Source organism: Cyberlindnera jadinii, assembly GCF_001661405.1.
Source record: "Cyberlindnera jadinii NRRL Y-1542 unplaced genomic scaffold CYBJAscaffold_8, whole genome shotgun sequence".
Lineage (NCBI taxonomy): Eukaryota > Fungi > Ascomycota > Saccharomycetes > Phaffomycetales > Wickerhamomycetaceae > Williopsis > Williopsis jadinii.
Window position 1 is genome coordinate 129,420 of NW_017963659.1, and position 21,324 is coordinate 150,743.

The 21,324-nt window shown below is 50.4% G+C and overlaps 14 protein-coding genes across 14 annotated transcripts; 8 read left to right on the forward strand and 6 right to left on the reverse strand.

Annotated features, from left to right (window-relative positions):
* The first annotated feature begins 1,110 nt into the window (after positions 1 to 1,110).
* On the forward strand, positions 1,111 to 3,167 carry CYBJADRAFT_94550 (translation initiation factor 2A). The gene has a single exon (XM_020218025.1). The coding sequence runs from the start codon at positions 1,234 to 1,236 to the stop codon at positions 3,106 to 3,108; it is 1,875 nt and encodes a 624-aa protein (XP_020070012.1). The 5' UTR covers positions 1,111 to 1,233; the 3' UTR covers positions 3,109 to 3,167.
* A 68-nt stretch (positions 3,168 to 3,235) lies between these two features.
* CYBJADRAFT_120057 (AMSH-like ubiquitin thioesterase) lies at positions 3,236 to 3,772 on the reverse strand (the record flags this gene model as incomplete). The annotated part of the gene is made up of 1 exon (XM_020212310.1): positions 3,236 to 3,772. A coding segment is annotated over one exon (537 nt), but the record flags the coding sequence as incomplete, so codon positions are not given.
* Positions 3,773 to 4,872: 1,100 nt separating this feature from the next.
* OTU1 (ubiquitin-specific protease OTU1) lies at positions 4,873 to 5,778 on the forward strand (the record flags this gene model as incomplete). Its single annotated transcript, XM_020212762.1, has 1 exon — positions 4,873 to 5,778. The coding sequence occupies one exon, from the start codon at positions 4,873 to 4,875 to the stop codon at positions 5,776 to 5,778; it is 906 nt and encodes a 301-aa protein (XP_020070014.1).
* Positions 5,779 to 5,948: 170 nt separating this feature from the next.
* Positions 5,949 to 6,410, reverse strand: BUD20 (Bud20p; the record flags this gene model as incomplete). Its single annotated transcript, XM_020212781.1, has 1 exon — positions 5,949 to 6,410. The coding sequence occupies one exon, from the start codon at positions 6,408 to 6,410 to the stop codon at positions 5,949 to 5,951; it is 462 nt and encodes a 153-aa protein (XP_020070015.1).
* A 461-nt stretch (positions 6,411 to 6,871) lies between these two features.
* Positions 6,872 to 7,534, forward strand: RPL10 (60S ribosomal protein uL16; the record flags this gene model as incomplete). The annotated part of the gene is made up of 1 exon (XM_020216883.1): positions 6,872 to 7,534. One exon carries the CDS (start codon positions 6,872 to 6,874, stop codon positions 7,532 to 7,534), a length of 663 nt encoding a protein of 220 aa, XP_020070016.1.
* A 267-nt stretch (positions 7,535 to 7,801) lies between these two features.
* On the forward strand, positions 7,802 to 8,554 carry SEC53 (phosphomannomutase SEC53; the record flags this gene model as incomplete). Its single annotated transcript, XM_020216474.1, has 1 exon — positions 7,802 to 8,554. One exon carries the CDS (start codon positions 7,802 to 7,804, stop codon positions 8,552 to 8,554), a length of 753 nt encoding a protein of 250 aa, XP_020070017.1.
* Positions 8,555 to 8,594: 40 nt separating this feature from the next.
* On the reverse strand, positions 8,595 to 9,173 carry FMP32 (Fmp32p; the record flags this gene model as incomplete). Its single annotated transcript, XM_020212778.1, has 1 exon — positions 8,595 to 9,173. One exon carries the CDS (start codon positions 9,171 to 9,173, stop codon positions 8,595 to 8,597), a length of 579 nt encoding a protein of 192 aa, XP_020070018.1.
* A 90-nt stretch (positions 9,174 to 9,263) lies between these two features.
* On the forward strand, positions 9,264 to 11,313 carry FMP25 (Fmp25p). Its single transcript, XM_020218028.1, has one exon. It carries the CDS (start codon positions 9,349 to 9,351, stop codon positions 11,215 to 11,217), a length of 1,869 nt encoding a protein of 622 aa, XP_020070019.1. The 5' UTR covers positions 9,264 to 9,348; the 3' UTR covers positions 11,218 to 11,313.
* Positions 11,267 to 11,947, reverse strand: BOS1 (Bos1p; the record flags this gene model as incomplete). The annotated part of the gene is made up of 1 exon (XM_020212747.1): positions 11,267 to 11,947. A coding segment is annotated over one exon (681 nt), but the record flags the coding sequence as incomplete, so codon positions are not given.
* Positions 11,948 to 12,180: 233 nt separating this feature from the next.
* On the forward strand, positions 12,181 to 12,964 carry EFM5 (protein-lysine N-methyltransferase; the record flags this gene model as incomplete). The annotated part of the gene is made up of 2 exons (XM_020216884.1): positions 12,181 to 12,197; positions 12,247 to 12,964. 2 exons carry the CDS (start codon positions 12,181 to 12,183, stop codon positions 12,962 to 12,964), a joined length of 735 nt encoding a protein of 244 aa, XP_020070021.1.
* A 245-nt stretch (positions 12,965 to 13,209) lies between these two features.
* On the forward strand, positions 13,210 to 14,860 carry NUP60 (FG-nucleoporin NUP60). Its single transcript, XM_020218027.1, has one exon. The coding sequence runs from the start codon at positions 13,484 to 13,486 to the stop codon at positions 14,816 to 14,818; it is 1,335 nt and encodes a 444-aa protein (XP_020070022.1). The 5' UTR covers positions 13,210 to 13,483; the 3' UTR covers positions 14,819 to 14,860.
* A 230-nt stretch (positions 14,861 to 15,090) lies between these two features.
* On the forward strand, positions 15,091 to 16,140 carry ERG26 (sterol-4-alpha-carboxylate 3-dehydrogenase (decarboxylating); the record flags this gene model as incomplete). Its single annotated transcript, XM_020212741.1, has 1 exon — positions 15,091 to 16,140. The coding sequence occupies one exon, from the start codon at positions 15,091 to 15,093 to the stop codon at positions 16,138 to 16,140; it is 1,050 nt and encodes a 349-aa protein (XP_020070023.1).
* Positions 16,141 to 16,196: 56 nt separating this feature from the next.
* CYBJADRAFT_94599 (uncharacterized protein) lies at positions 16,197 to 17,031 on the reverse strand. Its single transcript, XM_020218026.1, has one exon. The coding sequence runs from the start codon at positions 16,938 to 16,940 to the stop codon at positions 16,254 to 16,256; it is 687 nt and encodes a 228-aa protein (XP_020070024.1). The 5' UTR covers positions 16,941 to 17,031; the 3' UTR covers positions 16,197 to 16,253.
* On the reverse strand, positions 17,032 to 21,320 carry VPS8 (CORVET complex membrane-binding subunit VPS8). The gene has a single exon (XM_020218029.1). The coding sequence runs from the start codon at positions 21,209 to 21,211 to the stop codon at positions 17,123 to 17,125; it is 4,089 nt and encodes a 1,362-aa protein (XP_020070025.1). The 5' UTR covers positions 21,212 to 21,320; the 3' UTR covers positions 17,032 to 17,122.
* Positions 21,321 to 21,324: the final 4 nt, after the last annotated feature.

Here is a 21,324-nt window from a genome sequence, read left to right on the forward strand (position 1 = left end):
CAGCTACAATCTAGCACGCATCGGCAATCGGAAAGATTGCTCTCCAACCTCAAGTGACCCGTGTCAACAAAAACACACAACAAAGGGAAACCCCTTTCGAGTGGATGTTGTCGAGTCTTCCGTCCTCACTCCATGTTTTGCTGGCCTGCAACAAACATTTGTAATTTTACGCGCTTTGTACTTTCAACATACACAACGTTTCCCAGTCGGCAGAGTATTGGCCTATCCATTGATTTGGGGGGACCTACACGACACTGAGCAACAGCTGAAGACGACAGCTGTTAAATCGGCCTCCATACAACACATAATGGGCCTTATGGCATGATAATTTGGTGAATTCCGACGCAAGAGCTTACGCGTAAACTCTCTTCAAAAAATTCCCGGACCCACTTGCGATGATTGTATTTGTAAGACGTTGTGAGGTCAGTCGACGCACCGCTACGTACACAGCAGGACTGCAGAATGGTTTAGTCTCTGAGGGCCGGCCGACATGCCAAACGAGATCCACCCGAGCGCTGGCCCAAGGATGTTGCAACTCATAAACTCGCCACATTACACTGTCTCAGCTGGTTCTCATAGCGAGCTCATCCTCAAGCTGCTAGGCCCATCCACCATGGGGAGAACACCCACACACAGCACTTTGCCCAGAAGCCGAGTCTCGCCCGACAACATCCGGACACCAATGCTGCAACGGTAGGCGCAGCAGCATTCGGTCTGACTTTTTTTCGGCCCTCGGTTTTCGGTTTTCGCCCATCGCAGTTCGCAATTCGCAGTTCGCAGTTCGCAGTTCGCAATTCGCGGGAAACGTCGCTGGATTGGCGACTTTTTCGTTGTGTTTTTTTTGTGGATTTTGGTTGGCGAAAAACGTCGGCATTGGTCTTCGAACACTCTTGAGCGAACCACCAGGAAACACTCTCAGGAATTCTCTTTTGATCATCGAAAAGCGATAGAAGAAGAGGCAGACACACACAGGTTTTGATCTTCTCATCGTTTATTGTACGCTATTTCTATACCTTGATCCATATTCCGATCATCTCTGTTTTTGGTATCAGCTACATCACTGTCCCATCTTGAAGTTTGCAGAGAGACATAAAGAGACAGACATTAATAGCGAGGCATAAAGCGACAGAGGGCCCGTTAGCACATCATAAGCCATCTCACCGTCGGACACTCGTACAAAGTTACACGCTAATACACCCAGGCATCTCCCCATACACCGTTGATCAATAGATAATGGCCACTGCATTGACGCAACTCTACTACCGAGCACCAAAGCTTGTGGGTCTCATAGACGCTGCTCCGTCGTATACTGAAGTCCCAGGCATCGAGAAGCTGTCCCATGACGTTCGCCAGGCGCTGTATTCTCCAAATGGCCAATACTTTGCCTTCACTCAACCTTCAGGCGTGACGATTCTCAACCCAGAAGATGGCTCTGTTGTGTCTAAGCTTGACATTCAAGATCCATTTGATTTGCATTTCTCTCCAAAGGGCTCGTATCTCTGTATCTGGCAGAGACCTGTCAAGAGCGAAGACGGCAGTGGAAACTACGCCGACAATGTTAACATCTACAACGTCAAGGCCGGCTCCATAGCCGTCAAGTACTTGGCCAGAGATCAATCTGGCTGGGCACCATCGTTCACATCGGATGAAACTGTTCTTGCAAAGCTCTTCAAGAACGAGATCAGATTCTACGAGGTCAACAACTGCTCGAACTTGTCAAGAGCATGGTCAGTTCTCAAAATAGATAACGTTGCATCTTTCCAAATGTCTCCAGGAAAGAACCCTACAATTGCAACTTTTGTCCCAGAGAAGCAAGGTAAGCCAGCCAACGTCTCTGTCTGGAACATCTCAACGAAGATCACGCAACCTGTCTCATCTAAAACGTTCTTCAAAGCCGAGAGATGCTCTTTGAAGTGGAATTCGTTGGGTACTGCGCTATTGGCCTTGGCCTCTACCGATGTCGATGCATCAAACCAATCTTACTATGGTGAGACGACGCTTTACCTCTTGGGTATTGCAGGCTCTTATGATTCCCGTATCACCCTAGACAGAGAAGGTCCTATTCACGATATCACTTGGTCCCCAACTGCGCGTGAATTCGGTGTCGTCTATGGTTATATGCCAGCTCAAACGTCTTTCTTTGATGCCAGAGGTAATCTAATCTACTCGTTGCCTCCTGCACCAAGAAACACCGTCCAGTTCTCTCCTCATGCGAAATACATTCTCGTGGCAGGATTTGGTAACCTACAAGGAACAGTGGACATCTATGATCGGACCCAAAAGTTTGCCAAAGTGGCCTCCTTCGATGCTCCAAACACCTCAGTGTGCCAATGGAGTCCTGATGGACGATTCATCCTGACTGCTACCACTTCTCCAAGATTGAGGGTTGATAACAGCATCAAGATTTGGTACGCATCTGGTAAGCTTGTCTACTTCAAAGAGTTCAAAGAGGTGAACTCTGTCAATTGGCGTCCTCGTCCATTGGACTTGTTCCCACCTTTGAGAGGGCTTGATGAGAACCCAGCTCCACATCAGTCTGCCATTGACTACGTGCTGTCACATCCTAAGTCATCCGCAGAGGTTTCCTCAAAGCCAAAGGGTGCCTACAGACCACCACGTGCCAGAGCAAATGGTGCAAGCAGTGCAGCTCCACAGACTTTGTACCAGAGAGAGCTGAGTGCCAACCTCAGCAATGTGTCTCTAGGTGGGAACTCTGGTGCACCGGTAGGCTTCAAGCCACCAGGTATTAGAACTCCAAAGTTACCACCTGGATTCACGCCTCCAGCTGAGAAGGAGAGCAAGTCTGCTGCCAAAAACAGAAAGAAGAGAGAGAACAAGAAGGCAGCCAAGGATGATGAGTCTGTTGCCGGTGCTGCACAACAGCAGCCACCACAACAAGCTGCTACTGCACCAGAACCGTTGATTGCTGGTGGTGTTCAGAGCATCGAAGACAAAAAGATTAGAAGCTTGCTGAAGAAGCTTAGGGCCATAGAACAGCTGAAGCTGAAGCAAGCCAATGCTGAGCCTCTGGAAGAGACTCAGGTTCTCAAGATTGAAACTGAAGGGAAAGTCAGGGCCGAATTGGCTCAGCTAGGCTGGACTGAATGAGCCTACAGATCTCCTTGTTGTGAGTTACACCTATTGATAATAATACACGTCATACAGTTCCATCCATTTTCTAATCGACTACGTCTTGTAAGGTGAAGCTGAGAGTCATTTGTCATTTCTACTGCTTCCTCAAATCAACACATTCGAATGGTAGGCCATCTTTTGTAATGACATGGCCAGCATGCTGTTTTCTATCACATGTCGTGTACAATCCATGCTCGTCATGTGGATGGAATCCTGCTCTATTGCACTTGCTTATGATGTTTATACCTGTCGGGTCTGTTAGTCTGAAGATCCCCAGACTTGGTGTCTTTGAGGGAGAGCACACCATGGCAATGGCCTCAGGGAGCATGATTTGATAGGCATTATGAGTGTGCAGGTCGATAGAGCTCAGAAAGCATGATTGTGTCGGGTGAGTATGGATCCAACCCAGTACAAATAGGTCCTTTGAGTCTATGAATTCAAACATGGTCTCCTCATCCTTTGTCTGGCATGTATTTTCCGTAGATTCCTGCTGGGGGATGACCAAAGTGGTGATGAAGAAGGCATCAAGGCTGAGTTTACCACACAGTATGCCACATGTTTCCAACTTCTTCTGAGTGTTTGGCATGGCAGTGTCCAGGAACTTGGATTCCAGACTCAATGGCAGGAAGATTGTCTTTAGAGGCTTCCCTCCTTCTGTCTTTGCCAGCGACTTGTGGGTCCGTGGCTCCACAGCCGTTGACTCAGACAGCTTTGGAGGGATCGGTGGATGGCTCTCATCAGCAATTGTAGCTGGCTTTGGAGGCACCGGTGGATGGCTGCTCCACTTCTGCTGCTGATGAACCAGATGTGGAAGCTCAGGGTACGATGCCTGCGACTGATGGTCCACGGCATTGGTAACAGCTGCTCTGAACCTCCTCAAGTGTTCATCGAACTTCGAATCGTCAAATTCCGGGCTCGTTGACCTCAGTTCAGCCCGGTCATCACCACTGCTACTCTCCTGCTGTTGTCTCTTCTCTTCATCAGCCACTCTCTGTGCTTTCAACACCTCTTCCCTCCTGTGAATGTCGTCAAGCATCTTCTTTCGATCATCATACGCTCTCAATTTCTCCTCAATCCTCGCCTTCACCTCCTCAACAGCTTCAAACACCCCTGGTGCCCTCTCCTTCACCAGCTTGAGGTAGCTCTTGTGCATCGCAGCATCTCTCTTCACGCCTGGATGCCCTGCCAGCTTATTCATCAGCAGATCGAGGAACCGGATGTACAGAACATACGCGTCTTCGTACGAGTGGGCACTTCTATACAGGTCTGCCTAGTCACCATCACGGTTAGCGTGGTGTTTGTTAGTGCCAGGTCATTGGTTTACGTCCCACTGAGGCCCTCCACGGGGATTAATACATCGACATACGTGCCGGCACAGGCTCATCGCAGTGCCTAAGTACAGCTTTGGGGAGACATCGTGTGAGAACTCGTAGTTGTGAGCCTCTCCAGCAAGTTGTTTGATGCTCTTTGGTGGGTCCATGGGGGTGATTTTGCGGTGTTGTGTTGTGCTGTGTTGTGTTGTGTTGCGCTGAGCTGAGCTGAGCTGAGCTGAGCTCCCCGGCCTGGAAGGTGTGTCCGCCTGGCCTGCCTATGGTTTTTCTCGCCAGGGGGGGCTTCTGCCTGCGGTTTTTCTCGCTAGGGGGGGCTCCTGCCTACGGTTTTTCTCGCCAGGGGACTTCTGCCTCCTACAACGTTATCGCTCTTCACCGTGGCTTGACACATATCAATTGGCTCCATATAATGAGGTTGAAGCTACAGAGCAGCACCAAACAGAGCATCGTCACTGTTGACGACGATGCGAACGTGGCTGGCCTGCTGGAAGTGCTCAAGGAGCAGGGATATGGTGATGTGAGGATCAAAATTGGGTTCCCACCAAGAGCCGTCAGCGTGGCTGACGGGAATGTGAGACTGAAGGATGTTGGCATCCACAACGGGGAGAAGTTGGTGCTAGAGGAGCCCTCGGTGAGTCCAATTGTGCCAATTGAACAGGATGATACGCCACGAAGCTCAACTCCCCATGTGGGAGTTGAGGATGGGTACTGTGTGCTGAGAAGAGTCCCTGATGATAACTCGTGCCTGTTCAGGTCGATATCGTATGCTGTGTTTGCGAACCTGGAGGAGGGCTCTCAACTACGCTCTGTTGTTGCCGATGCCATACGTGACGATGAGGTGTGCTATTCCAGTGCCATTCTCGGCAAGGAGCCGTCCTCGTACGCCGAGTGGATCCAGAGGCCAAATAGCTGGGGTGGTGCTATCGAACTTCAGATACTCGCAAAGCATCTGGGGATCACAATACACTCACTTGATGTTGAGCATGGCCGTATTGACGACTTCAATCCAGGCTGCTCAACGTTCATCGTGCTCCTGTACAGTGGGATCCACTATGACACAGCTGCGTTCACTCCACTGAGCAACGTCGATTGTAAAGACCTGGATGTCTGTGTCTTCACCAGGGAGAGTGAGCTAGGTAAAGCCTTTATCAAAGGTCTGAGGGAACTGGGGGCTCAGCTGAATCACAAAGGTTACGTTACAAACACCTCTACTTTCAAGATCAAGTGCAACGACTGTGGCACGGTTCTACACGGAGAACGTGATGCTAGTGAGCATGCGTCTACACATGGCCATTATAACTTTGGGGAAGTGTAACCACCCATTTTATACCATATACTTGAGAGAAATGAATCAAAACAAACCACACACACACAAACTAAGAAAGCCACATTCATTATTAAAAACCAAAACCCACGTAATAACTGGAAACTAGAGAGTTGATACTGCAATTCTACTTATATATGCACCCTCCCTGCCTCCTCCGTTCAATCAGCCATCACCACTTCCTTCTCCTCGAGTGCTTCCTCGCTCGTCGACTCCAGCATGATCCCCTTCGGGTTGTTAGTCTCAACCAGCTCCGTCAGCTCCTGCTTGTGCTCCTGCTCCATTGCCTGTCTCTGCTTGGCCTTCTCTACGCTCTCCAAGAACTTGTTCACGTTCAGCCCGGAGGCAGCTTCACTCTCCAGCGGAGTATACGGCTTAAACTTCAGCTCCTTGAGTCTTCTCTTGTGCACCTTCGACTTGTAGTGGCCTCGTATCGCATGCTCGTTCTCGAAATGCTTAGCACAGTGGATGCAGTAGAACTGACCCATGCCAGGCTTGGTCTCATCGAGTTCCTGGTTCTTGAGCTTCATGATCGACTCGCGCGAGCTCAGGTCGTCGTAGATGAGGTCCAAGTCCCTCGTTCTTCTCTTGGTCTTGTATCTCTTCACGGAGTATCTTCCCATTGTTGCACCTGCTGATTCCACAGTCACACCGATGGCACACCAGCAATTGTACGACAGAGATTGAAGATATGTCTCATAGGGCCTGGAACCTATGGAATAATTTTTTTAAGGTTATATGCGATGAGCTTGTTGACTTCCGAATGCGGAAGTGTTGGCTATAACCCCTCTCCATTACAGAGCCCCGGGTGCTGGTTATGAGCGCCGTGCTGGGGTCACCCACACATCAGGAACACCCGCACACCACATACCCCCGAGCGACGCACACCGCGCGTTTTCAGCAGTCACAAATCCACATACACCCAAACACCACACGCCACACACACAGCGCCGGCTTTGATTTCTAAGCACACAGTGAAAAATGCAGCGTCACCCCCTAGGTGGAAAAAAAAGGCATTCATCATCTCCATCTTCCTTTGCCATCTATATACCTTTAGAAAACATCTTCAAGATATACATTCAAGATGGCTCGTCGTCCAGCTAGATGTTACAGATACCAAAAGAACAAGCCTTACCCAAAGTCCAGATACAACAGAGCTGTTCCAGACTCTAAGATCCGTATCTACGACTTGGGTAGAAAGAAGGCCTCCGTCGATGACTTCCCATTGTGTATCCACTTGGTTTCCAACGAGTTGGAGCAACTTTCCTCCGAGGCTTTGGAGGCTGCTCGTATCTGTGCCAACAAGTACATCACCAAGATCTCTGGTCGTGACGCTTTCCACTTGAGAGTCCGTGTCCACCCATTCCACGTTTTGAGAATCAACAAGATGTTGTCCTGTGCCGGTGCCGATAGATTGCAACAAGGCATGAGAGGTGCTTGGGGTAAGCCACACGGTCTTGCTGCCCGTGTTGACATTGGCCAGATCATCTTCTCTGTCAGAACCAAGGACGCCAACAAGGAGGTTGCCATCGAGGGTTTGAGAAGAGCTAGATACAAATTCCCAGGTCAACAGAAGATCATCATCTCCAAGAAGTGGGGTTTCACCAACTTGGACAGAGCTGAGTACGTCAGAAGAAAAGAGCTCGGTGAGGTCAAGGACGATGGTGCCTTTGTCAAGTTCTTGTCCAAGAAGGGTCCATTGGAGGAGAACTTGAGACAGTTCCCAAACTACCAGTTCCAAGCTTAAATTAAGTAATATGTTTGAAAACGGCGTGATGTTCTTGAATAGTCTCTCTCTGTAGCGTATCTCCAAGTGCTTTAATCCTCCATTGTAGCAGTTGCTAGAGGCAAATGGGCACGGTTGTGGTCACCACAGCAACCACAACCGTGGTTTTTCCGCGACGCGTCCCAACACCAACGACCCACATGCCGGAAAAATTTCACACATCTTCCCCTTCCTCCTCCAACTACGTGTCCTTCTCCCTCTGCTCAAGTTTAGAGAACACAACACAGCATGTCCTTCTCCCACAAGCAGAACCCTAAGACCCTTGTCCTCTTCGACGTTGACGGTACCCTCACCCCTGCGAGACTCACGATCTCGCCAGAGATGAAGCAGGTGCTGAAGGAGCTCAGGGAGAAAGTCGTCATTGGCTTTGTCGGTGGTTCTGATTTGCAGAAGCAGGTTGAACAGCTCGGTGACTCTGTGCTGCAAGACTTTGACTACTGCTTCTCTGAGAACGGGCTGACTGCGTACAAGCTCGGTGAGAAGTTGGCATCTCAGTCCTTCATCAACTGGATTGGCGAGGACAAGTACAACAAGCTTGCCAGATTCATCCTGGGCTACCTGGCGCAATTGGAGCTTCCAAAGAGACGTGGTACCTTCCTCGAGTTCAGAAACGGTATGATCAACGTGTCGCCAATCGGCAGAAACGCCTCCACCGAGGAGAGAAACGAGTTTGAGAAGTTTGACCTCGAGAACAAGATCAGGGAGAAATTTGTCCAGGTGTTGAAGGACGAGTTCCCGGACTACGGCCTCACCTACTCCATTGGCGGCCAGATCTCCTTCGACGTGTTCCCAACAGGCTGGGACAAGACGTATGCCCTGCAACACGTTGAGAAGGAGGGATTCACCGAGATCCACTTCTTTGGCGACAAGTCCTACAAGGGAGGAAACGACTACGAGATCTACACCGACCCGAGAACTATCGGCCACGCCGTCAACTCCCCGGACGACACCATCAGAATCCTCAAGGAGCTCTTCTTTTAGATACGTAACACCGTAATCACACGTGACTTGTCCGCCTCCTCTACGTCAGTAGTCTAACGTACGCCAGCACCAGCGCAAACGTACCAGTGCACACCCCAATCAGCCACTGCATCACCTGGGTCTTGACAGCATCGATTTGCATCTTCATGTTGGCCACCTCCTGGTCGATCCGCGTGTCGATGTCGCTGATGTGGAGCTCGTGCTGAGCTCCTTCCTCCCGGATACGGCCCTTCTCCAGGTTCAGGTCCAGTCTCACCCCGGCGTTGGCCTTGGTGATCTCCTCACGCAGCCGGGTCTTCATCCTCTCCAGCTCCAGCTTCAGCTTCTCGGTATCGTGCTGTATTGCACTGAACTCTGACTTATCCGTGGTTTGAAGCTCACCGCGCAACTTGGTGAAGTCCACTTTATGCTGGTATGTCATCCGATTCAAAGTCTCTTTACTTACAAGATTCCCTTGTATGGACCCCACGCCGTCAGCCAGCGCCGCCGCCACGATGTTGACGATGCCCTCGCTCTGCGCCTTGGAGAAGCCGCTGTGCTGGAGGTCGACGACGAAGCGGCGGGTGTCGAAGTGCGAAGCCGCGGTCCTGGTGGTGTGGAACAGTCTGAGCGCGCGCATTGTTGATGTTGATGTTGATGTTGTTGATGTTGATGTTGATGTTGGTAATCCTCGCTGTTTCATTGGGTTGCGAACATATGCGCTTGTTGCCCTCGAAACGCGACAAATTTTTCTACGCTGTTGATGCTTCATCACCACGGAAGGCGTGCGCAACAAGGAGGCAAGGCACTGGCGAATGGTGGCGATGCTTGTAAGAGGTGCTCGTGATACTGTGCTGGTGGCAGCACAGCGAATGTCAGCGCAGCGAGTGGGAGCACAGCGTCGCTGGCTCTCACAGGCGGTGGCTGCGAGATCCAAGAGGAGGCTCACGGAGTACGAGTACGACGACGCTGAGATGCTGAGGTCGAGACTGGACACGGAGCCCTACTACGCGAAGAGAGACAAGGAGCAACAGAGGGACCAGGACCCAGGGTACGACGACGAGGCACAGGGTGCCTCGTCGCCGGATGAGCTCAGGAGGTTCCGTCGGATCGAGATCATCAAGGGCCTGGCTGCTGGTGTTGCCACCATTGGTGGGCTGATGGGCGGCTACTCGCTGTACGCCAACTGGCCTAGGCTACAGGCCTGGTGGTACAACACTGGCGAGCTGGGCTTTGACAGCGGTGAGCCCGGCAAGAAGAGGAAGAGAGGTGTTGAGCTGCCCGTGCTGACCAACCAGAACGACTCGTCCGTGCCAGGGTTGTACCTGTGGGGCGATAACACGGAGTACATCACGTCGATGAACAAGAACGCTGTTGATGTCCGTTTCCCGATGAGACACGACTGGTTTGATGGGAAGTACCTGAGCTGCGTGGAGCTGGGAGACACGAGTGCTTTGGCCATTGATACTCACGGTGATTTGATTCAGTGGGGGAGAGGGTTCAACGGCGGCTCCACGCCAGAGGTCACCATCAGAGGCGAAGCGCTCAGGTCAGCAAAGTTCTCCAATGGCATCATCTATGCCTTGAACAAGCACAACGAAGTGTTGATAATCCCGGAAAGCAAGGAGAACCAGGCGTCGCTGGCTGGATTGCAGAGCCGCAACTGGCTGCTACAGAAGGTTGATAAGCCCTTCACCAAGCTGGCGCTGGCTGGCTTCGACAAAGGCGAGACTGTTCGATCCTTTGATGTTGGCAAGTCGCACCTCGTGCTGATCACTGATAAAGGTAGGGCCTTCACTTGCGCTACAGGGTTCGAACAGCTGTCCAAGTCCTTTGGACAGTTTGGCATACCGCAGTTCTCCCACCTCAAGACTCCTCCAAAGCCAAACAAGCTGTACGAGATTGTGCTGTTGAACCAAGTTGTTCACTACAACTCGAAGAATAAGATTGATCATGTTGAGAACAGGGTCATTGAGAAGGTTGCGTGTGGTAATAACCATACGATGGCGCTGGACTCAAACGGCGAGCTCTTCACCTTTGGCCAAAACACATATGGCCAGCTGGCACACCCTGTGAGCTATGAGACAGAGCACATCTCGTACCCGAAGAAAGTCGACATCCTGAACAAACACGTCAAGAGAGCCATGTTCCCGGAGGTGCTGGACATACACGCTGGTGGCGATACGAGCTTCTGTGAGGTCAAGCCGGTTCACATGTACCAGCTGGTGAAGGGCTCAACATCGCAGAGGCCTCAGGTGGATGACGAGTCCTTCGTCGTTGGCTTTGGCACCGCATTGAAGGGCCAGATCGGTAACGGGCTCTTCATCCATGCACAATTCGACCCTGTCAGGCTTAAGGAGCTAGAGAAGTTCCAGGACTTCAACGAGGCAACTGGTGAAATGGACCGTATCCACATCAAGGAATGGAGCTCTGGTGAAGAGCACAGCTTTGTCAAGTTGGATAACAGTGATGTCCTGTACTGGGGAGCTAATGACTATGGCCAATTGGGCACTGGTAAAAAGAACAGGATCCCCAAACCAACCTCTCCGCCTTCACTGATTGAGCCTTCGTTCACAGCAGACACCTACAAGGATCTAACCTTTGCCAACAGGCTACAACTTTCAGAGAACCAGCATATAGTTGCCGGAGCCAAGGCCAGTGCCATTTATTACACACCAAAATAGGCATATACACACCAAAATAGGCATCTTTGTAAATAGATACAACATCGTTTCAACCAAACCACTTGTAGAAGTAATAGCACAAGACAAAGAATACAATCAGACACCCCCAGAAGACAAACTTATCCTCCTTTGCTCGTCTCTCTACGAGTCTTATGGTCTCTTGCGAGACCCCCAGCGTGCCCAGCGTGCCCGTTAGCTTCTGTCCAATCTGCTGGATGGTTCTGTTCGAAGACACCAGCTCGTCAAAGGCCTCCCTGCCCATCTCCAGTATGTCGTCCAACTGGGCATTGCCTCTTGCGAGGATATCGGTTTCCTTGTGTAGTCCCTCGGCGTACCCCAGCGATGGTGCCTGCTGCTGCTGTTGCTGGTCTTGTTGCACGCCGTAGGGGTTGTCATTGGCCTGTGGGCGTCGATTCAGCAGCGCACTTCTGTTCAAAGCCTGTGTCATCTCTTCACGGCTTCTCTTGAGCTCCTGGAGCTTCCTCTTCATCTCCGCACAATCAGTACGGAATTTTGATAATTTCAGCTCAACTTTGACCTTCTTGTCATCATCGGTCTCCTGCTTGACAAAGCCTTCATACTCGTCGATGGTTCTCGTCAGCTGTGTCAGTCCCGCCGCTATACTGCCCTGTAGCGCCAGAGGAGCTGATGCCACGTCCTCCTCGAACTTGGTGAGGTCCTTCCTTATTGTTGCGATCTGTCTGACCGCGTGGTTGTGTATAGCATTCTGGGCGTGCTGTTAGTCATTGAGCGAGTGCTCTGTGATCGAGTCGGACCCCATGTCCATTCTCACCATTGTGTCCCCTGTGGTGTGCGTTAGCAGTGCAAGTTGGTGTTTTCTGTTGATACTTGTCAGTATTGCTTAGATGTGAAAGTGAAAAATTTTGCAGACATGATTCGTATCTCCTTCACTTTCACGGGCTCTTTCTCCAGAAACAGGCCAATCAACACGATTTAGAAAAGATGTCTGATGATGAACTGTAAGTGCTCATCTGATCTGTCCACTGATCTGTGTATTAACGTGTTCAGCACCCTCTCTGCTAGCACTTTAGCAGCTCTTCTGGAGTTCAAGAAAGAGGAGGAACAGCGTAAGGAAGAGTTCGCCAAGTTGGAACAAGCAGCAGAGAAACAGTACCAGGACAACTCGCTGGTTGCTGAGAAGGGGATGGACCTGTTCCAGGAGGACTGGCAGCTCTCGCAGTTCTGGTACAGCGACGATACTGCGAATTTACTTGCTAGGGAGCTGCTGGAAGGGGCTGATGACGATACAGTCATCTGTATCGTCTCTGCTCCCTCTGTCTACGCTGCAATGAAGAGGATCGAGAAGGCTGAAGGGAAGCTGCCAACCGAGCACATCTATCTGCTGGAGTTTGACAAGAGATTCGCAGTGCTAGCAGGGGACCACTTTGGCTTCTACGACTATAACTCGCCTTTGGAACTTCCAGAGGGATTGGCAGGCACCGTGAATCGTCTACTGATTGATCCACCGTTCCTCCAGGACGAGTGCCAGAGGAAGTCGTCCCAAACAGCACATGCTCTGTTGCACAAGGACAAGCACTCCAAGACTCGCAACGGAGTGTCCAAGTACCGTCTGATCTCGTGCACTGGTGAGCGTATGAAGGACATCATCAAAGAGGTGTACCCAGACACCAATCCGACGTCGTTCTTTCCTGAACACGCCAATGGGCTCAGCAACGAGTTCTTCTGCTACGCCTCGTACGAGGGCAACAGCTGGAAGTGGGTATAACCGTGTGGAGATGTGAAGAAAGCAAGATTGCTTCTGATTGGCTCAGTGGTTGTAGTAGTAATGGTGGTAGCAATGGTTGTTGTAGTAATGGTTGTTGTAGTAACGGTTGTTGTAGTAACGGTTGTTGTAGTAATGGTTGTTGTAGTAGCAACTGCTTACGTAATATGTCCCGTTTGCTCTGGCTGTGAAAATTTGATGCTTTGTCCGAGACAAAAGCTCAACAGACAAACGCAGAGATAAACACTCCAAAACACTCCAAAACACTCCAAAACACAACCGACCAGAGCCAACCAGCAAGGGAAACAACGGCTACACAGAGATCACAGATGCCACCTTCACGTAGAGCACACCAGCATCTCAACAGCCCGTACTCAAGGGCTCCAGGCACTCCCAATGGCCAAGGCTATGAACCAAGCGTAAGTTCACCATGTCTCGATGTTGTGTTGATGAGTAAGTCGTATACTAACAGGGCGTGTGTGTGCACACGTGTTATAGACGCCAGGGAGTATATTCAGCAAGATGAGACAGATGTTCTCGCCACGTGCGTGGCTTGGTGAGGCTTCATCCGCGGAAGTGACGTTACAGTCCGCTGGTGGAGACGATGACGATGGTGATGGTGATGAGGGTTCCACCAATACTCCTCTGAGATCCATGGCCTCGGCACGCTCAGCGGCCAATGCCGGTGCCAATGGCAATGTCAATGCCCGACTGGCGAGCTTCTTTGCGCAGAAGGGCTCACAGCCCTTGAATGAGATTGAAATGGAAGGAGTGCGTGCCCTATTGGCGCAGTCTGCTTCGAATTCGAATCTGGGTACGCCAGGGAAAGCAACGGCGTTGAACGACGATGGATTAGCTCGTAACGGTGATGATGCCGATAGCGATGGCGAAGGACACTCACAAGTATTGAAACATTCCGTGGCGTCCACGTCTGGGCTGGAGACTCCGTCTTTCAAGCCAACGTATAACACTGGGGTGGGTGCGAATGACTCTTCATTTGTATCGTCTGCTACTCCGAAGAGAAGAGTGTTTGACTACTCTGGCTTCCCTTCTCCTTACAGAACAACAAGGCTGAAGAGCTCTACAGCTCTGCTGAAAGAAAAGGCCATCAAGAGTAACCAAATTGCATCAAAGGCGGAGCCTGTTTCGAAGCCGGAGAAGAAGCTGAGCAATACAGCATCGGCTCTGCTTTCGTTCATAGAGGGCAATGAGCCAGCCCAAACAGAGGAGAAGGGTGAAAAGGTGGAGAAAGAGGTTGATTTCAGCAATCCCTACGTACGCACGACGACAAAGAAGCACATTATTAAGAAGAAGCTGTCACCATTGGAGCAATTGGAGGAGTCGTTTGCACAGGCTGATGGGAAGGGCAAAGCTGAAGAAGCGTTGAAGGAGCCAGCAGAGCCAGCAGAGCCAGCAGAGCCAGCAGAGAAGCCAGCAGAGGCAACAGAAAAGCCAGCACCGAAGCCAGCACCGCAGCCACAGCAGACCTTCCCGTCAGTGGCCCCTGTGGACAAGTACAAGCCGGCCAAGTCCTCTTCTCTTCGAGAGTCCATCTCCGTCGACGACTCCGACAAGTCCATCGCCGACTCCCCAGAACAACCACAGCCAAAGCCCGACAATACCCTTCCTCACAAGGAACACAAGCCACTATTCGCCTTTGCACAGACACCGCAACAGCCTACAGCCACAGCAGACAAACTACACCAACCAACTACACAGATAATGCCCCCATCAAAGCTCAACGGTCACGTGAGCCATGTGCTATTCGAGTTCCCCAACGCTCAGGACCTGGACTACACGATCAAAGACGTGGACGATAACAGCGTCGAAGCCTTTAAAGACCTCTTCACCTTTTAACAGCAGAACATACCTGAGAACGTGGAGATATCTTCATCTTATTTGTAGGCTGATGTTGTAGATGTTCTCTCCGGCTGGAGGCTCTGTAGGCGGTTTTAGGCGGTTTTAGGCACCGGCTGATTCCGGTGAAAAATTGGTGAGCCGACACTGCGACCAGCGCTAAACGATGATCGACGGTGATCAACAAACGACGGTGATCAACAAACTACAGCAACCACCAACTACAGCAGCACCAACTACAGCATCATCACCAGGCACCAATTGACCATACAATGTCGTTAGATTCTGTTCTGCTCATCGGAGGAGCCGGCTTTCTCGGGCTGCACCTGATTCAACAGTTCCACGACGTCTCACCAGGGCCTAAGATCCATGTCTTTGATCTACGTCCTTTACCTGAAGTTCTACCAAAGTGCTTCACTTTCACGGCAGATGACGTTGTGTTCCATCAGGGTGATATCACCTCGCCAGCTGACGTTCTCAGGGCGATCGAGGCTTCCAAGTGTGACGTTATTGTCCACAGCGCGTCGCCAGTCCATGGCCAGAGACAGGAGATCTACGAGAAGGTCAACGTTGAGGGAACGAGAAACGTTCTTCAAGTGGCTCAGAAAGCTGGTGTGAAGGCTCTGGTGTACACGTCGTCAGCCGGTGTCATCTTCAATGGTCAAAACATTGAGAATGCTGATGAGAATTGGCCGATTCCAGAGGTTCCAATGGATGGATATAACAAGACAAAAGCGGAAGCTGAAGAGATGGTATTGAAGGCCAACTCCTTCAAGGACGGGTTCCTGACGGTAGCATTGCGTCCTGCTGGTATCTTTGGTCCAGGCGACCGTCAATTGGTTCCAGGCTTGAGACAGGTGGCAGCTATGGGCCAGTCCAAGTTCCAAATAGGTGATAACAACAACTTATTCGACTGGACCTACGCTGGCAACGTTGCTGATGCCCACGTCCTCGCTGCGCAGCAGATCCTGGATCCAGCAAAACAGCACAAGATTGGAGGTGAAGTGTTCTTCGTCACCAACGATGCTCCAACGTATTTCTGGACGTTGGCTCGTGCTGTTTGGAAGCAAGATGGCCACATCGAGAAGTTCAACATTGTTCTCCAGAGACCAGCTGCCATAGCTGCAAGCTATCTCTCGGTGTTCTTCTCAAAGCTGTTGAAGAAGGAGCCTGGTTTGACTCCATTCAGAGTGAAAGTGGTCTGTGCTGTTCGTTATCACAACATCACCAAGGCGAAGACTGTCTTGGGCTACTACCCAAGAGTCAGCATCGAAGAAGGCATTACAAAGACTCTAGAATGGATGGATGAGGGTAAGAAATGATCACTTTACACGACTCGCTACGAAGCAGATGTATAGTACTTCAGAGTATGACTTATATATGGATGCAAATGGTTAAAGGGAATGGAGCCAAGTCTCGTCGATTGTAGATAGAACTAGAAGGACATGTAGCAAATGGAGACTCCTAGACAGAAGAATGCGAGGAGTATGGCGTTCTCAGAGTAAAGCACGGTGATCTTTGAAGCCGCACTCTCATCCTCTCCAGCACTCTGGGTGGAGTTTGAATACACGGTGATGTTCTCCACAGTCTCATTCAACTGTACAACCAGATCTATTGGCTCATCAACAGTGTCTTCAATCACCAGGGCCGTCTCATTAGACGTGTTCACCAACACTGACTGCAAGATGAAGTCAGGCTCCTTCTCCTCAACTGGGATACGGGCATTTGGTCTCAAGAACTTTGCCACCTGGGCATCGTGCTTCTTAAAAGGAAGATTACATGCATTGACATCGTTCATCGTTTCACAGTCGTCGTACAACACAGCTAAGAAGTTACCACTGGGAGTATTTGGACATAGGCCATGACAATCACGCTTCATGCTCTGTAAGGCACAGCACTCGCACGCTAAATCATCAGGTTTGCACTCATCCAATCTGGAAAGCACCTCACTGGCACAGAAGGTCAACATCTCAAACTCCTCGCCGTCACAGATGTTCTTTGGGCTTGGATTGACATATGCTCCAAACTCGCTGGTGTCCGTGTTTGACACAGCCGACGCATCAGCAGCATAGCTCAACTGGAAATGTGTGATGGTTAGAAGCACAGCACTGAGAATCAACATCTTCAACAGCTGGTGTGGTGATCCAAGTACTCCTTGCCTGCTTGTAAGGATATATCTTCAAGATCAAATCAACAAACACAAGAGCAAAACATCAACAAATGCTGTTGGCATAATGACACAAAACCCTTCGATAGCAACACAGGCAGCGTTGCCATTGGCGTTGCCATTGGCTTTGTGGTGCTTCAGGCCCTTGTTGACTGTGAAGCTTCTCTCTTATCTGCGCATATAACACAGTGGTAGCCACCACGGTTGCCCAGGTTCTCGAGGCATGATCTGTGGTAACAATGACGACAGTTGAAGCTCACGAGGTCGTGGTCCTTATCAACAGCATCACGATGTTGGTCGTCGGAGGCTCGTAGTGCCTTTTCCCATGCCAGGTAGTACTCTGAGTTGAGGTGTCTTCCCCAGATGATCTTCCCACAGGCATCGCACTCAAAGTTGAGGACAGACCATCCACGGAGGTTCTGCTCTGTGAGCAGAGCCATGTTCTGGTAGATGGTGTCGCTGATCAGCCTGGCCGTGATTGTGAATATGCTCTTTTCATAGGATAGTGCGAGGTAAATCTCCCTTGTAACAAACCTCACGTCTCCGAGAACTGTCACGCCAATCGAAGAGTTTGAATGGAGGAATTCAGTGAAGATCTTTAGGAACGAGCTATGCGTTCTCTTTACATCCTGGGCGTCCATTTGGATGGTACTGATCTGTGTTCTGGTGTTGATCAAGGTGGTGAAGAGGTCCTGTAGTAACCGTTTTATAATCTCAAGGGTCCTTGGTGATTGGCCTTCCCTGTCGAATGTTCTCAGCTTGTGGACGACAAAGTTCATCAGCGAAAGCCACATCTCCTCGTTCAGAGAGAGCTTGCTGCTGCCTGTGGTCTGTGTCTGTGAGCCTTCGTGATTAGCAAGCGTGATTCCACACTGTAGTTGTTCCCAAAGGTCGGCCTCTATGAGGTCCAAGTCCTCCTTGTTTGATTTCTGCACAGCATCAGGTAGCTTGTTTAATAATTCCTCCATATATGACACCACCTCGTCCAATGACTCCCGTAGCTTCCCTTCCCTGCTTAATAAATACACAATGGCTTCGATACAGCCGTTCTCGTGGAGAGATGAGACACACGCATCCAAGTCGATATCACCTTTGTTGATGGTTTTCAAATACGACAGTAGTGAGCTCTTCTCAAAGAGTCCCAGGCATTTGACGTACTCCGATCTCTCTTGGACGTTCAAGTTGAAGTCACCGTAGGATTCCAATTGTACCAATGATTGCAGATACAGGAACTTGAGCTGATTGTCACTTAATCTGAGACACAGGGGATGCAATCTCGGTGCATACTTGTTCAAGATATTCACAATCTTGAACGTATCAAACTCAATGATATCTGGGAAGTTGGTTTCAACGACTTGCTCTAGCAATGTACGCTCTTTCGAGTTGTGCTCCGTAGATCTGAAACATTTCTCCAGGACTCCATCAGTGGTATCGATCGAGTTGCTCTTATCCAATCTCAACCACACTTCGAGCACCTTTGAGTATCTATGATCGTTCAGGTACATGCTGATGAGAACGTCATTGAACTGTGATTTTTCAAACACATCAAGTAACTCATTCCTGTTTGGTGGTTGATAAACCGACAGTAAACTCTGTAAGCTCAGTTCACAGTCTTCTTTAACACCATCGTCGTCGATGTCGTTTGAGCACAGCGTCTGTAGCGTGTCTTGCAACGTCCATTCGGATAATCTGATGAACTGGTGAAACTTTGGATAGTTTCTAGCAACAAATATGGCAAAGTTGACCCGATCTTCTTGCGAAAACTCCTTCATGCTGAACAGCTCGATCAACACCTGAAAGATGAACTGTCTGTTGACCTTTAGCTTGTTCTCCTGGTGCACAATTTCGTCATCATTCAGGAGAGAATCTTCAAGACACTCATTCATGGATGATAGGAACGATTTGGAATCAAAAGACGCAAGCAAGTGAAGATATGGGAATGCAATGTCGTCAGTCACAGTGCTGGCCACGGTTACTTTCCCATTTGCATGCTCGACTGGCAACCCATTAAACAGAACGAAATACAATGACAACTTCGCCTCAGTGGACTCTGGTTCTGGTATCATATCTTCCGTTGGATACTGTCTCCCCGTGAGGATATACGCCAAATAGGCAAAGGCCTTATAGGAATCATCTGTGCCGAGTTTCACCTCGTCAAGCAAATCCAAAAATGGTGTAACATAATCGTGTAACAACACGTTCCATATGAACGTGTAGCTGTCCTTGAGATTGTTCTTCTTCAGCAAGCTCAACGTGAAATCAATGTCAAGACTCTTGATATCCAGGAGACAGATATTCTGTTCAAGGGTTTCCACTTTTCTCACCGAGATGTAATACTTCACCATATCTTTCAGGATAGTGGGTGTGAGCACCTTACACGAGCCATTGAGGATGAACGGTTCTAAAGCCTCGAAGAAGTAGTCAACATGATCACCACTGAAAACATCATAAAGCTCTTCAAACACCACAGACTCTGCCTTGATCGATATGAGTGCGTTGATGGCCACATGGAGAAACTCAGTCACAAGCTCTGAGTCGTGGATGTTCACCAGATCTGACTTCAAGACGTGTGTTGCAGAAGCCTTGACGAGGTCAATGAGGTACTTTAGAACTGCCTGTTGTCTCTCTTTAGCATCTTTTGGTAGCCCCAGAGTGACAAAGCTCTCGTCACCAATGTAGTACATCGTGGCAACTTTGATAGCCTTGATGTACTTGCCCTCGTTCACAAGGTCCAGCAGGACATCGACCCACGAGGGAACAGAGCCTATGAGGATATCGTACTTTCCAACAAAGAACAGCTTTCCCTTGTAAGCCTTGAAGCTTCCTCCAAATGTGTCGCATAGCTCAGCATGGGCAAAGCTGTGGGAGTACAGGTTTAAGCTGAACAGATGCTTTGGCAGCAGATCAACAGTGGCAGTCACCTGCATTGTAGCTTCAATCATGAGTGTGAGTCTCTGTGTATTGGAAACCATTGCGATGACGGACTGATTCGCCCACTGCACGCCAACGATCAGCTCATCAGAGACCCACCTCTTCTTGGAATCGAAGCTCAGGTGTTCGCCCACAGTGCAAACCTCCATGACGGTAAGCACGTTATTGAAGCAATATGCCAGCTTTGCCGGAAGCCTCGTGCCACCCTTGGTAACCACGGCAGGGTACCACGACAGGCATCCCGACTTGCCCAAGCCGTCATTGATCACCTTTGGTCGTCCTGTCTTGAACTGAGTCCTTATTGACCCTGTGGTGGAGACGATGAGCAGGGAATTGGTATTCATGATGGCCACCAGGCCCTGCTCATCCATCGGCTCCACAGAGCTCCCGAGAGGCAGAGACTTACAGTCCAGCACCGTTGTCGGCTTCATCAGCTCAACATCCTCATACCGGCCCAGTATTCTCCTGGTGGTCACTGCGAACCCCAGCACGCCTCTGTTGCGCTGGTGGTACATCACCATCCCGTAAATGTCGGTGGTTGTCAACACGCTATGTCTCTTGCCGACGAACGTGATGTTGTTGATTGGCGAGCCTTTGATGTGGCCATCAGTGATGGCACTGATGTCAGCGAGAGGCGCAATGTGGTACTTTGGTCTGGTGCTGTCCTTCAGGTCCCACACCAGCACATCGCCAGAGTCATAGCCGGCAGCGATGTGTGTTGAGTCCAGCGACAGCGACAGGCATGTGACCTTGCCCCACGTCGATGCACCGGTTCCTTCACCCAGTACCATCACAAGGATCTGGCGGTAGTCGAATATGAGCACGTAGCCCTTGGACATTCCCAGTGCAACGATATCACCGGCAGCCAAACACGTCGGAGCACCATACACCTGCTGGGACTGTGACGTCCGTATCAGCGTGTTCAGCGTGTTCAGCTGGATCCATTTCAGGTCCTTGACTTGTGTATTCAGCAGCGTGGCGCCGCAGGCGTCCCACTTGCTGCTGCCCACACCCTCATCATCAACATCAACATCAACATCGGCATCGCCATACCGGTGGGCCTGTGCCAGCGCACTGAACCGGCTCTGGATCCGTTCGTCGAACCGGCGGGCTCTCGTGGTAGACGAGATCACAGACGACCTCGATGAGAACCGTGGGCTCGAGATCTGCTGTAGAAACCTCTGCTGAAGCGCCCTGCTCCTGGTGGGAGTGTTCGTGGGTGTTGATTGGAACGACGCTGTCTCGGACAGCTCTTTAACATCATCAATTGGCGGTGGAACTTCGAGCGCTGGCATCACAGGGGAGGTCTCGTGGTACTCAGTGTGGCACTCAAGCGTCGACTCGGTGCTGATGTGCTCTTCTGACGGTGGTGTCCTTCCAGAGCTCTGAGGTGTGCGTGGTGGGGGTG